The sequence below is a fragment of the Tyto alba genome, unplaced genomic scaffold (assembly GCF_018691265.1).
Source record: "Tyto alba isolate M040663 unplaced genomic scaffold, T.alba_DEE_v4.0 Super-Scaffold_39, whole genome shotgun sequence".
In the NCBI taxonomy this organism is placed as follows: Eukaryota; Metazoa; Chordata; class Aves; order Strigiformes; family Tytonidae; genus Tyto; species Tyto alba.
Genome location: NW_024881314.1, coordinates 10,102,575 through 10,116,625, shown reverse-complemented (window position 1 = coordinate 10,116,625; position 14,051 = coordinate 10,102,575). Strand labels below are relative to the sequence as shown.

The following is a 14,051-nucleotide window of genomic DNA, read 5'->3' as shown; positions in this document are numbered from 1 at the left end:
GTAATAATGTACAATAGGTATAAACCTATGTAAGGAAGCGGAGCTGCATTCAATGCAGTGTAGAGTTCCCAGGTTTTTTTTTTCCCAACTTTTTGTGCTATGGTGTTTTGAGCTACTGGCTCAGTCTGAACACTGTAAGAAGTTTACCATCAAAGAGTAAATTACAGGGGTTAAGTTTCTGAGCTAAGAAACAGAAAAAGAGTAACAACATCAATCTTTAATTTAGTCTTTCACAGAGAAAAGCTTTTCCTACATTATCAAAAGACAATAATATCAATCTGAGTTTGAAGAAGGGGTATATTGTAACAGAAAAAGTCCAGTTAATTAAAATCACAACAGCAAGGCAGTAACAAAGCATGATATATCAAGTTGTACATCATTATGTGATGAAACTAGGAGAAAGAAAGTTTAAAGTTTCAACCTTAGGGATGTATGCTACAAAATCCATAATTTTCAAACATGAAAATATGAAGTCTAGTATTGCCACTGCTGTTTTTTAACTACATTAAGATATCTGCCTCAGTTATCTCTGGAAACAGGAAGTTCCACAGTTTCCCTTATCCCTGATTTTTAAAAATTCCATGTCTCTTGTTTTTAATTTTTTTAAGTCTACAAAGAAAAACTGTTTGGTGGTTTATCCATTCAGTTCAGGGATTTATTCTTCACCATCTCTATATAAATATTGTTTATAAACGCAAGCTCCAGTGGTGAAGTCCACCTCATCTCCATTTCTCAAATTAAATAAAAACTGGGCTGAAGGGAAACATGAAGGTTAACTACCAAAACAGCTCTCCATACCTTGATTAAATATATTTCTGTCCTTCCTAGTAGAAATATTTCTAACTCAATGTCCATGAACAAAATATTGTAGGGTTCCAGTTCCTTTAGAATAAGAAAACCAGTCCTAATGCTTATCTTACTATTCTCTTGCTGCAAATTATAGCCATTACCTGTAGTCTTGTGCTGGTAACTGAAAATGGTTGTCAAAAGTAAAGGTTTTCTTTTAAGAGGAAGTGAATAAGCTTTCAGCTTTGTCTCTCAACCAAATAACCTTGGTTGTTTCACTCTTTCCCTGTTGGTCTTATTTTCTATTCTTATGATTCCTGCTGCTTTAGGCTAGCTTTCTTTAAATAATCATTTAAGTGTGATGTCCTAGGATGAGTGCCCTATGTGTCATAACATTAGTATCAAGTGAGATGGATTACCACACTGCGTTTATGACTTCTTTTTCACCATCTTATTCTACTGAGATAAATAAAATTGTTGATTGATGTGGCTGACCCACATGAACTCTTAAAGTCCCTTCCTGTATAATTTCTGCCTAGAAGTGACTCCCTGTATCTTGAATTGTGTAGTTACTTTCTCCTAACTAGGAATACTACTTTGCACTGGTCTTAAAATGATTTAAGAAATTGCTAAGGACAATTTGAACATAAGTCTGTCTTTCAAAGTACCACGCAACTCCTCTTGACATCACTGAGTTAGGTTTTCTTCCAACTTGCAAAATCCAATCCTTTGTCTTTCTCCAAATTATTATACTTGACTTTGAATTGCTACATTAATAGTGGATTGGATAACTTAAATAAAACAAAACTGAATAAGGCAGACTTGCAAGTAAAACTAGAATATACTGTATTTAGTATACTTATTTTTTTTAATTAATTTAAATGGAAAAAAAGGTCCACTAAAGCAAAAGGAAAAAAGTACTGAAGGGGCGATGTCAAGTGTGCCAGGGCTATCCTGCAGCCTAGATCTGCTCAGCAATAATAAAGGTTTGACTTTGATGAAGATAATTTTTCATTACCAGTTATATTATTCACTAGCTGCATCCTATTTTATGTCCAAGTCTTTCCACATTCTATCCCTACAAATTTGGATTATCCTCTTTTACTCATCCTCCACCGTACCATAGCTTTCTACCTGCTGTGTAACTCATTCTTGAGTATCAGATAACTGAAGGAGTTGCGGTTTAGTCAAGACAGTCTCCAATTAGGTTTCTTACCCATCTTCTTCTAGAATGACTGCTGGAATTCTCAGCACTGTTTTATTAAGAAACTTCCAATGCCTATAATTTTTCCTCAGACCTTTATGCCTACCTCTTTTGCAGAAAGACCTTGATGCCATGACTGGATTCTCTCCTTCCCTTCCTCCCCTATCTTAGTTCTATATTCTTCCACCCCAGGAAGGATACATCATATACAATGTGGCAAATAAAAAAATCTGCACATAAGCCTATGGATATTAAAATCACCTTCACAGGCAGCAATATATTTCCACCACACCTCTGCAGAGAAAGAAGGGTGTGAAGAATACAGCTGTCATTCTCATTCTACATATACAAAAACTCAACCTAAAAAGTGAAGAGATAGTTTCACAGAGCATGTAGTATCACTAACACAGTGAGGATTCACTCATGTCTTTTGCAGTCCTATATAATATCAAATTCGCATGAAACTTCCAGTTTAGATAAAAAAAAACAAACAAACAAAAAAAAAACCAACAAAAAAAAGTATTACACAAGGCTTTCCTCATTTCTTGAGAGAGGTATACAGCTTTATTAGAACTAAAATAGAGGCTTACCTTTGAATGGCTTCCCATTCTTAAAGTTGGAGTTTTTTAACTGTTTCATCTTTATCATAGAAGGGCAAAAGTAATTAGAAAAGGGAAACCAACTGAAGGCTAGCTGCACAAAAATTCCCACATGCAAAACAAATACTATATTGGACATGAATTCTTTTAATGGAGACAATAATAAACTGTGTTAAATATTATATTTTACAGTTTCTTCTAGAACACGTCAACAAATCTTTGGAATAAAAAAGATTTGTCAACCTAACTTACTGCTATGAAGCACCAGTTTTGAAACATTTTTGAAAATGAGTTTTCAACTTCTCTGTTCAACACAGAAGTACCAGACGGGATCAAAAGAACCACCTAGCCCAAGATACTGCTGCAGAAGTGCCCAACAGTGGATGTGTACTACCACATTATGCTTTTGTCATTTTATAAAAAATTGACCAAAATCACAAACCAGAGAACTACTACATTCACATTAGTATCTTTGTACTTCAATGTACAGAACACACAAAGAAACAATTCCTCTGCCCTGTTTTTCTTTCCATCCTGATATTTCAAAAACCCATTAAAAACTTAAACAATTCATGTATGAATTATGTGAAATTGGCCTCTGAAATTTAATCAGAAACAAATAGCATAAGCTATTAAAGTGCAAGTTAGTCATCAATTATTTAATATATTCTATTTAAATAATGGCAGTGACACAATATAGAGACATACAGAATTATTTTTATACAACTGTATGAAGAAACATAGGAGGGAGGAAGAAAGAAGAAAACCCCAAGAAACTAATTTCCTTTTGGAAAGAAAAATTTATTAAGCATAAAAAAGGCACACCCAAGACAACACTTTTGACAGAAGTAGCTTAAATATTCCCATAGGCCTATTTTTTACTCTAGAATTCAATACTACAGTCATTATTCAGCACATTCACATCAGCAAATCCCAGTCTATTGCCACACATTCAATCTCTAACACTATAAACTGTTAATTCATGAATTTACTGACATTCAGCAACTACAACTCACCATCTGAAATTCGGGAAGGGAGTAACAATCCTCTTCTGCCTAATTCGGCCAGAGCCAGGCATCCACCATGCCATGCATTGTCTGTTTCCTGGAAACTAATTTCAGAACAAAGACAAGTTTTGTTAAGACTAGCCTTTCATTTTGGGATTTCATTCTTCATGGTCAAATCCTAACATTTTAAAAGATACATAATCCAAACCAACATGTGTTTATTGTGTTATTAATCCTGTTAGACTTCTAAAATATAAAAATGACAAGTTGAACATGTTTTCTTTCTCATTTTGTGCAACATACATACTGCTATAAACATGACTAAATAAGCAAAAACTCCATTTATCAATATAAATGTAACCGCAACACAGAAGAGTACAATACCTAAAACTCATCTAGAAAAGGAAAACAACTTTCTAGTACACTGGCAAAAGATGCATATTTTTCAGAACACACCCAAAATAACTAATGAATTTTGTGCCAAACACAGTCCTTAACTAACAAAGAAGGTTCAAGTGATAGTTTCCAGTAAACCCATTATATGAGCTTACGCAGTGGGCCAACGGTGGTGTTTATCCATCCTTAAAAAACATAAAACTAAACAGAACAACTTGTAGTGAACATAGCAAAAAATATAAAAAATGGTACACAATTTTTGGTGGACTGGTAGATAGAGGAGTGAAAAGGTTGCACGCTGCATGACTAAACATGTAAAAAGTTCATTTACTATTAAACTAGGCATAGGAATCTAAGAATAAAATGTTGAACAGACAGACTAGGTCATATCAGAGGTTCATCTCTCCCAGTCTCTGACATGGACCAATAGCAGATGCTTAGCCAAAGAAGAAGCATCAAGGATCATTTCCCTATTAGCCTCCTCCTAGCTTTGGCAATCAGCAGTACAGAGACTTCCGAAGCCAGAGGTTGCAGCCAGAATGTCATACTTAATAGCCTCTGATGGGACTCTCTTCCATTAATTTCTATAATCCCTTTTTGAACTCCCTTTACACTTTTGGCTTCCATAACATCCTGTGGCAATGACTTCCACTGTTTAATTATAATTGCATGAAAATGTACTTCCTGATGCTTCCTAGTTCTCACATTATGAGAAAAAGTGAAGAGTAAATAACTACTCACTTTCCCCTCTTTCTTTCATATTTATGATTTTATATATCTCCATTATATCCCTCTATTTTTACTGTCCACTTGGAAGAATCCCCATCAGTTAAATCATTTCTCAGTGATTCAGTTTTATTATCCCTTCCTTTCCTAATAATACCTAGTGTTCCATCTGCCCTTCTTTTTTGACAGCTGCTGAGCACTCCACTGACATTTTGACAGAACTATCAATGACTTCAAGATCTCTTTCCTGAGTAGTAATAACTGTTTTATAGCTAGCTGTATTTTTCCCTAAGTGCATTAGTTTGCATTCACTAGACATTGTATTTCATGTCATTTACTGTCTAGTTACTTAGGCTTACATAACATAATCTTTTCTGTCACCTTTAGTTTTCACTACATTAGCTAACTTTAAATCAACTGATGATTTCCTTACCACATTGTTCACCTTTTTTCCATCATTTTTATGAGTATGTTGAACAGCACAGTGCTCATACAGAACCCTGTGGGACTGTGGTGAGAATCTCACTACATAGTGAAAACTGCTTCCCCATCTCTTGTCTTCTAATCTATCTACATATAAGTAATCCTTTCTTCTCATCCCAACAGAAATAACAAAATGCCTCTGATGAGAAACTGACATTTTTATTTTGGTCAGTAGATACTTAGTGCAAAGAATATAGAAGATATTCCCTTTGTCCTTGTCTACATTTGTTCCCAGGTGTTTCTGAAGAAAGCAGGTCACTCAATTACTAGTTGGGATTACTCATCCCTATGACTTGAAAAACAAGGAAAGAAAACACAGTGAGTACAGGTCTTTGAAGCTCCAGGGATAATTGAGATCAGCAGCACCTCTTAAATTAATCATAGTAACACAGTTGAACTATTGGCTAAGTAGATACTTTCCTTGCAAGTTTTTAAGATTTTATACCTTTTTTTTTTTTAATGTGTTATCTTTTGAGCTGGGGTTTTTGATCTGTACTCACAAACAATGAGATTTTTTTAAAAACAAACTGAAAATTACCAACATTCTTTGCCAATAAAAAAATTATTTTTGTTATTAACTTACTCTAAAACACTAGTTTAGATCTTAAAGCTCAAGTACACAAAGCAGACCTGATGAGCAATTTGATATTAAAAAAAAAGCATATGGTACTTGTTTAATAATTTAGTCCTTACATACTCTTCAGAGGCAGAAACAAAACACCCAATAATGCAGAGCATCAGAAGAGCATCCTAGTAGGTATATGTGATCAAATCAGAGTTTCAGCTAGCTTGAAAGTCTCACTCTGACATGGTCACATCTGACTGTGATTTAGGTATAGTATAACAACAAACATACTGCAACACTCTCCAAAGCACTTCCAAACTCTGGCAGATCATGAACAAATTTGCAGAAAAGAAAAACATTTTTTATTCAGGCATGTACTCTTAGCATCCACAACATCCTGACAGCAAGAAGCGAAGTTTTTACAGTTTAACTATGTGCTGTGTGAATGACCACCACCATTTCTTTATTCCAAACCTGCCACCTGATATTTCAGTTTGCTTCTAATAACACAAAATCTAGAGGGCAATCATTTCCATGCCATTCATGATTTCATAAACCTCTATTATACTCCATTTATTCCTCACTCTTCCTAGATGTTTTAGCCTCCCTTCACATAGAGATTGCTTCTTATCTCTGGTGATTCTCAAACCCCTTTTGAATATAATTTCCAGTCCTACTATGTTCCTGAAGATTCAAACTAATGCTCAAGACATGAGCACACCAGGAATTTTTAAAGCAGCAAGTTAATGAGCGTTTTTTATTTTTGTGAAGTACAACTTCAGTTCTTCCACATTACTTTAGAATGGGGTGAAGATGATGGATTAGGAATAATTTCTTTATTGAACACCCTTAGCACACACATGCCTTAGAAGATCTTGAAATCTGGGACAATGGGGGCAACAAAATTTATTTTAGACCTGTCTTCCTAACTGTTGTCCTCCTGTTTCATAAGCAGGCGTTTCAGATGCATGTAAAGTGTTAAATAAGATTTTTACCTAAAACAGTCCAAGAGAGACCCAATCACATCATCTGCTAATTCTTTTGGAAGTCTTCCAGTTATTCTACCAATTCTACAGAAATTAAAAGAAAAAAAAAAAAAAAGAAAAGAGCATACAATGATTCATCAGTACTGCATTTGATTAATAAGTTCTATAAAAAAATGTAGCTACTGGAAACTTACAATAAGATGACTGACCTCAAGATGACAATACACAACCCTAACACCATTACCCTAAAACAACTAGCTCAAACACAGTAGTGAACTTAACACAGAAATACGTGTTCTAAAGTGGAAGAGAAAAAAACATTTTGAAGAATTGCTACTTTATACCCTTCAAATCAAGTCTTATCCAGAACATTTATTTCCAAGCCTATCTGAAGTTTTCCTGAAGACTAGCCCAATTTCATATCAGAAAAAGATACAAACATCTTTATACCCTGAGCTGTGTTGAAATCATTTGAAGTAACTGTGAATATTGACAACACACACAAATTATCAATCACGGATTACATCAGACTGTATTTCTATGTTGTTTATTAGTTTAGAATAACCATAAGAAACGTACCCTTTCGCTGCAGACCACCTGACAATAGTGTCTTTGTCTTTCAGTCCAACCAACAATTGCTCTGCAGATAGTTTTAGTTGAACAAAACAGATTATTCTCATTTAACAGCAGAAAGATTTCTTAAAATGTTCAAAATTAATTTTCCTCTTAACATAACTGCCTCTTAAATAAAAATATTTGTATCCACAGTTCTGTTTGTCACACAAGTATGACTTGAAAACAAAGAAAGAAGAAAGAAGTCAAAATTGTTTTCTAAAAAAGATAATTTGGTTTGAAATTTTAAGTGCTGTGGAAGATTCAAAATGGAGGTCATGGTGCTTTTTTTCAGTGGCTCATTAGAATGTTCAGCTATAAAAGCCTTCTGATGCAGTTTTTGCCTATTTATTTATAGCATATCCACCAGCAAGCTAGCAGAGAACCTGCTGTACGACTGCATACTACTAGAAAAAATTCTGTTCCTCTGATATTACCACAGCTTTAAAAATTTAATAATTCTTTAGCTTTCATGTAACACAAGTTTTTGTTTTGTTTTTCATGATGAATATTAATTCATCGTTTCATCTGTGAAAGGTTCAAGATAGGTCTTTCATATTGCAGGATAAAATTAGTAAAATATATTTCAGTAACTCCATCCCCCCAACCCCACAACAAATGCTACATTATTGAGTTTCTGCTTGAGATTCTGAAATCCAAATAATTTGATAAAAATATAGTATATTTTAATCAGTTGAATAGACTGAAATTTTAGTCTTTCCAATTGTTCACATTAGCACAGATACCTACATGACTTTCTTAGCTCAAAGAAGGCTGTTTTCCAATATGTTTAATTTGCAGGCATTACAATGATTTCTGTCCAGTTTTAACACACCTACAACGTTTTCAATCTCTCCTGGAATGTCATATTCCTCCTCATCGTCAGCATCATCAGCAGCAACTGTTATAATTTGATTCTGCACAACTGAACCCTGAGCTTGCAGATTGGCAGCCAGAGATCGACAGCCACGCTGGTATCTGCACAAGAAAGACACAGTTAATTGATTTTTCTGATTTAAGTTTCAACTGAAATAGCTACATACTGTCATAAAGCCTGCCTGTCAAGTTACTACACCTCCCAGTGTAGAGCTCTCCAGTTGTTTACTGGTTTCTTAAAGGAAAGCGAAAAGTATGCCATTCTCCTTCCTCCTGACCCAGCTGTCTCTTTCCCAAGCTGAGAAGAGCTAGACTATTTAAATGGTTCCTTTTCATGATCTCCCTTTCCTGTTTCAGTATAACCTACTTTCCACTGCTGACAATAAAGAGAAGCGAAATTCCCATGCCCTAAAAACCTCTTCAAAACCAAAAAAAAACAACAAAAAAAAATTAATAAAATCAACTTATTAAAAATTGTTTTTTAAATGTTAAAGCTAGCTTAGTACATTCTGACCAAGCTGTACTCAGATATTTAGCCCGTGGTGTAGATACATTCTTACAAAAGATATACTTTACATGCTAAACTGACTTTTGCCATTGGGCAAGGTACACTCTCCACCTAAAAAGAATTTTCTATGCCTAAGGACGTTCTCAAAAGTTGGTAAAAGAAATATAATAAAAATAGTCACCAAGGGAGCCTGCAATTTTAAAATATCAGTGCGAGAAATCTGAAAAAGAGTTCGCCCTCTGGCAGTAAGTAAAACCAGACACCAAAACCTGACTAATATGCAAAACACAAGTGGGATTGCAAACCACTTTTCCCCTGTGAACTTTCTATCGAATCAGGGTAGAACTATGTAATGGAAAAAGTTACATTCATTCTTACAAAATTGTACTAAATCAACTTCAGTTAAAAAGATCACTGTCTTCCCATCTTTACCAAGTTATGCATTATATAGGAACAGGCTACTGCTTGTGTAACGTGCAACATAAAGAGTCAGAAGATTTAGCTTGTCACAGCACTAGTTTACCATACCAAAACTAAAAAAAAATTACAGGAAACTAAATACAGCAGCATAAATCTACCTTCTCCAAATAGTGCAAATGAAGAATGTGTTCATTCCCAAGTAACATGGGGATTTCTTTCTTTTTCTTTTAAGAGGTTAGGAGGGCAGAAAGCCAGTAGTCAAATGTATAGATTCAGGTATTTTTAAGTTTGGTGAGTGCTTTTGGATTTTTTTTTTTTTTTTTTTTAACTAACCTCCATTTTGCTACCTTTGGTTTCACAAATGTCAGTCCAAGTCGCTGAACAAGTTTCATCCCTAGTTTGCGAAGAACCATTTGATTACTTTGTGACAGCTTGCAGTTATCAAGACACACAAGAACAGTAGCAGCTGTAAAAGAAAATAAACAAGCTAGAAAAACTGTTAAAAAAAAAAAAAACCAAACCTAAGAATATTTGGTAAGTTTTGAAAGTTCTTTGGAAGATTTAGATGTTTAAATGTACTACTGAAATGCAAATGCCTTATTAGCTACTTTGTTGTAGCTTTGACACTGGTCAAATAGTGGTAATATTCTTCACCTACTGAACAGGAAGGACTGCTTTAAGGATTACTTTTGACTATGAAAATTATAATGAATCCAGATTCTGAGAGCATTTATGCCTCTAATTCTCACTGGAAGTAACACATTCGAGTACCTTTTGGGATCTAAGAATTTTCAGTAGTCTAGCAGAACCAGGAGTCAGAAAACTAATTAATTTACTCTGTAGCCAGTTTCTGCATACGAAGAAATCATTCCCTTTCTTCATTTATTATTTTCAGGCAGCACCAACTTAACTCCTCTGGCACAGAAATTTTTATGATGAATGTCCATAAACATTTAGACATGAGAAATACTGTGTATGTGTAAACAATCAGCAACAAAACCTTTCATTTGGGCACATCAAAGGTAACAAAGTTATTTGTCCAGCACAGTGAAAAAAAAACACAGACGAAAGGAGAATCTTGGATTAATGAGTATGAAGTTCCAGGATTCAGAATTTTCACAAGGAACACATTCCTGTTGCAAATAAAATAGTCCTTTTGCATTTTTAGCCTGAAACAATTAATTACTGTTTTGAAGGCTGATCATTAAGTTAATAGAGACTAACAACTTGCACTCTGAAGGACCTATCATTCTTGCTATAAGCATTGCAAATATAGAATCATACCAGCAAAATACTCCGCAACCTCTTCAAGTCTTGTATCAGGGTTTTCAAAATACTAACAGAACAAACACACCAAACAGCTGTTTTAAAGTCTCAGAAATTGTAGGACATGACTTAAAAAGCGCCTCAGTTTTTAAAAAGGCTTATGGTTTATCCTGACATACTAAAATATTAGTAAAATAATACAAGCAGACAAAACGGTAAAGCCAGTAATGACTATTACTTTGATATGTTCCAGCAGTACTGATTTTTTTGCAGTTGCAAAAGTTAGAGACTAACAGTTTAAGAGGAAGAGACTGCAGAAACATAAATATTCACAGATAGAAAAAAAATTAAGAATCTATCAATATAAGGATCTTCCAAGTCCTGCCAACTCTTGAATCACTAAAATATCTACAGACCCATGCAGATGGCTTCAGGAATAGCAAGTTCTATGTTGCAAAAGATTTCAAATAGGATCTTCCTTTGACAATTGTCTATTTTTTTCCTGTTTGATCCTCAGATCTGTTATAACCTGTAATGATTTTAAAATTTTAATATTATGTGTTTGTCATTGTCTTATGCCTAATAGTTTGTTTGAATATTTGCTTCTTCATTGTGAGCATTCTATCTCTTCTATGGTACATTTATTCACTGGTATGACCCTGATTTTTCTCTTATTACCAGATTTGTAACTGCTTCATATTCTTTCTATAAGCCATAGGCCAAAACGTCTCATTTTACCCAGCAGCGTTAATGTTGTAAGCCAAGTATCGGGTTTTTTGCATCAATTATGACATGTTGTACAGTTGCATCTTTTAAATCACATAATTTTGTATTATACTGTATTTTATCTAGACCGTTTATTATTCTGGTTATCTGGCAGCCTTATTACTCTTTAAGCTTCCATAGTGCTGGCTGCTATTTCTATGTGACTACATTCCTTAGTACTTTCTGTTCATTCCTGACCAGCTGTACAGCACATATATCATTCCATTCTGCTTGTCTTCACTATCTTATCTCCATCTTTACCTATATCTCAGGCATTTTGTAAGGAAGCGTCTGCAGCTCAGACTTAGTAACAGGGAGAACAAAACTGTTTTCAGCACTAGATCTATGACGTTTCTTCTCAGACATCAAAATAATTCCATTAAGTGAAATCATAAGCATTCTAAAATCAGTTTACATCACTGCTTGATTCCTATGAATAGCACAAACTACATTTCTGCTGCTTTGATAAGCTCCACAAAACTGACATGGTGTTTTGTAGTGTTTTGTAATTAGCCACCATCTTTCCCTACCTCTCTTTATTTCTATCAATAAAAACCAAGCTATTATTTTGTAGTCACTTCTGACTATATTCCAGGATTTATCATGAGATGAACGTAATTCCAACATGAAGCTACACTGTCCAGAAACTTTTGTGCTCTCCTTCTGGTTATCTGCCTATCCCTATTTGCATCCATTATAACCTCTTTTCACCAAAAACTTTTTCTCATTTCAACAGTATCACTACTTGATTCCAGTTGGGTCCTGTACACAGTAAGTTCTTTAAACTTGGGATTTCTAAAATCCTTGCTTATGTTAAAACTTGAAGATTTTCTGCAAAATTTTCAGCAGTAATATGTATAAAACCAGTTTATGTTCTAATGAATTTTTAAAAACATTTTCCACATCTTATAGTTTATGTGTTCTGTTTAGCTCCTGTATTCTAGCAATGGCCAATGTGATCACCTGCCAAATTCTTTCATGAGCTGTTCCAACATAACATTCCCCAGTGGCATCTGCTCCTCCCTCACTGTCATCTCTTCTTTTTTCCCCCCTCATTCTTCATGCTTTATAACTTCCCTGTTGATTTCACTCTTTATAGCACCGCTTGTTATCAGTTTGATCTTTCTTTCCTTTTTTTATTGGAATGGCCTTAAAGACAGAAATCAGAATATTACAGACTCACCATATGGTAAACAGTCTTCTCTTTTGCCATGTTTAAATAACTGTGCCTACAATTAAAATAGGGAAAACAGACATGAGAATACAGAGATTTTAAAGTGCAATATATCAAGCATGTAGTTCTAAACTACTTTTTTAATGTTCTTGCAATAATCTATAGTGTTTACTAATTTAAATAGTATAAAAGGAAAAGAGTCTCAGGGTGCAGTTTTACTTCTTTTTAAGTCAATGCAAGTCAAGGATACTGTAGCCCAGCCCTCCCCTCCCACCCATACAATCATGCAGGCAAGCAACTCAGGAAGCTGAGTTGGCCAAAAAACACTCAAGAGAAAAGAAAAAAAAATAGGGTAAAAAAAAAAAAAAAAAAAAGAATAGAGAGGAAAAAGGCACTAGTTTTCAGCCAGCTCAGCTATCTGAACCATCCAGCTCAGTGCTTGGTCACATGAGCTCATTACAGGTGCAAGCACAGCACCTATTATCTCAAATAGCTCGTGTTGCTTTGAACCTCCAAAAAGTGAAGCAGAATTTGTAGAACATGAATAAAGGCAGAGTAACTAGGGGAACTCAATAACCTGTTTGGGACTTCCTGACACTGAATGCCTCCAAACTGAACAAGCCTTGCTCATGATTTAGATGACCCAGCACACAGTACACATCAACACTTTGGTCACTGCTAAGAAGCAGGGCAGGTGGACACACATGAGTGAACTTAGTAGCAGCAACCGCATGCTGACAGACAGGACACAGTACAAGCTAAATTGGTGGGTATTTTACCCTGTTTCTCCAACAGCTTTTGAGAAGTCCATGTTAAACTAAACAAAACCAGCTACAGAAATCTCTGACTGCAAGCCTGCTACAAATATACCTCCAACAGGCAACCTTTAATTTCTGTGCTGAGGGATTTAAAGAAGCAAAGAGCTTCCAAAATAATTTTATATACAATTAAATATTCCAGTAACATTACGCCCCAGCACTACAGTGAAACAAATGGACTATTAACACCTGACAAAAACATGTTACACGCTGAAAGTTTCCTCAGTTCACTTAGTATGCATCAAAGCTACCCTGTTCAGTCACTTATTTTTCCTTGCTTTGTCACTCACCAGAAGAAAAATCTTCCTCAATAAATATGCCTAGGAGTTAAACAAGAACAGACTTACCTGAAAAATATGTACTTTCTCACACATACCAAACACACACATGCCTCCCATACTGCAGGTGTGGTTAAGAGCAACAAAGGCAATAAAAACACCTTTAGGCTATGTACCCATTCTATTTTGTTTTGTTACTAAATTGCATTTTAGGATCCTAAATTAGCACTTCTGATCAACTCTACTACAAGCTATATAGGGTAATCTGATAATATATACTGAATTATTTAAAATTTTTAATGCTTTCATGAGTAACTAGGTGACTGTAAGGCACCCTTTACAAACTAGATTTACAAAGCAGTAATGCTACAGAACTACTTCAGGTTCAGAAGAACTGCTAACAAGTAACTACCAAAACAAATGGGATATCATAGATTTTACCAATATACCATATCAGTATTAAAAAAAAAAATAAAAATTCCCACAGATATACAACAACACTCTGCTTGTATTAAAGAGTCTAAAGAAAAAACAACAGAAAATCTGTAAATCTTTTGTGTAATTAACAAATCTAGAGCACCT

The 14,051-nt window shown here is 34.7% G+C and overlaps 1 protein-coding gene across 4 annotated transcripts in view; it reads right to left on the bottom strand.

The window, feature by feature from the left end:
• The window catches only part of TBCD (tubulin folding cofactor D), a 130,340-nt gene that overhangs the window by 97,526 nt on the left and 18,763 nt on the right, over positions 1-14,051 (bottom strand). For all 4 annotated transcript variants that reach the window (XM_042802361.1, XM_042802363.1, XM_042802362.1 and 1 more), the window contains 6 exons: positions 12,383-12,428; positions 9,502-9,634; positions 8,200-8,342; positions 7,332-7,392; positions 6,762-6,836; positions 3,606-3,700 (listed from right to left, as the gene is read on the bottom strand). In XM_042802361.1, coding sequence (XP_042658295.1) covers positions 3,606-3,700; positions 6,762-6,836; positions 7,332-7,392; positions 8,200-8,342; positions 9,502-9,634; positions 12,383-12,428 — 553 coding nt within the window. The remainder of the gene's footprint in view (positions 1-3,605; positions 3,701-6,761; positions 6,837-7,331; positions 7,393-8,199; positions 8,343-9,501; positions 9,635-12,382; positions 12,429-14,051) is intronic.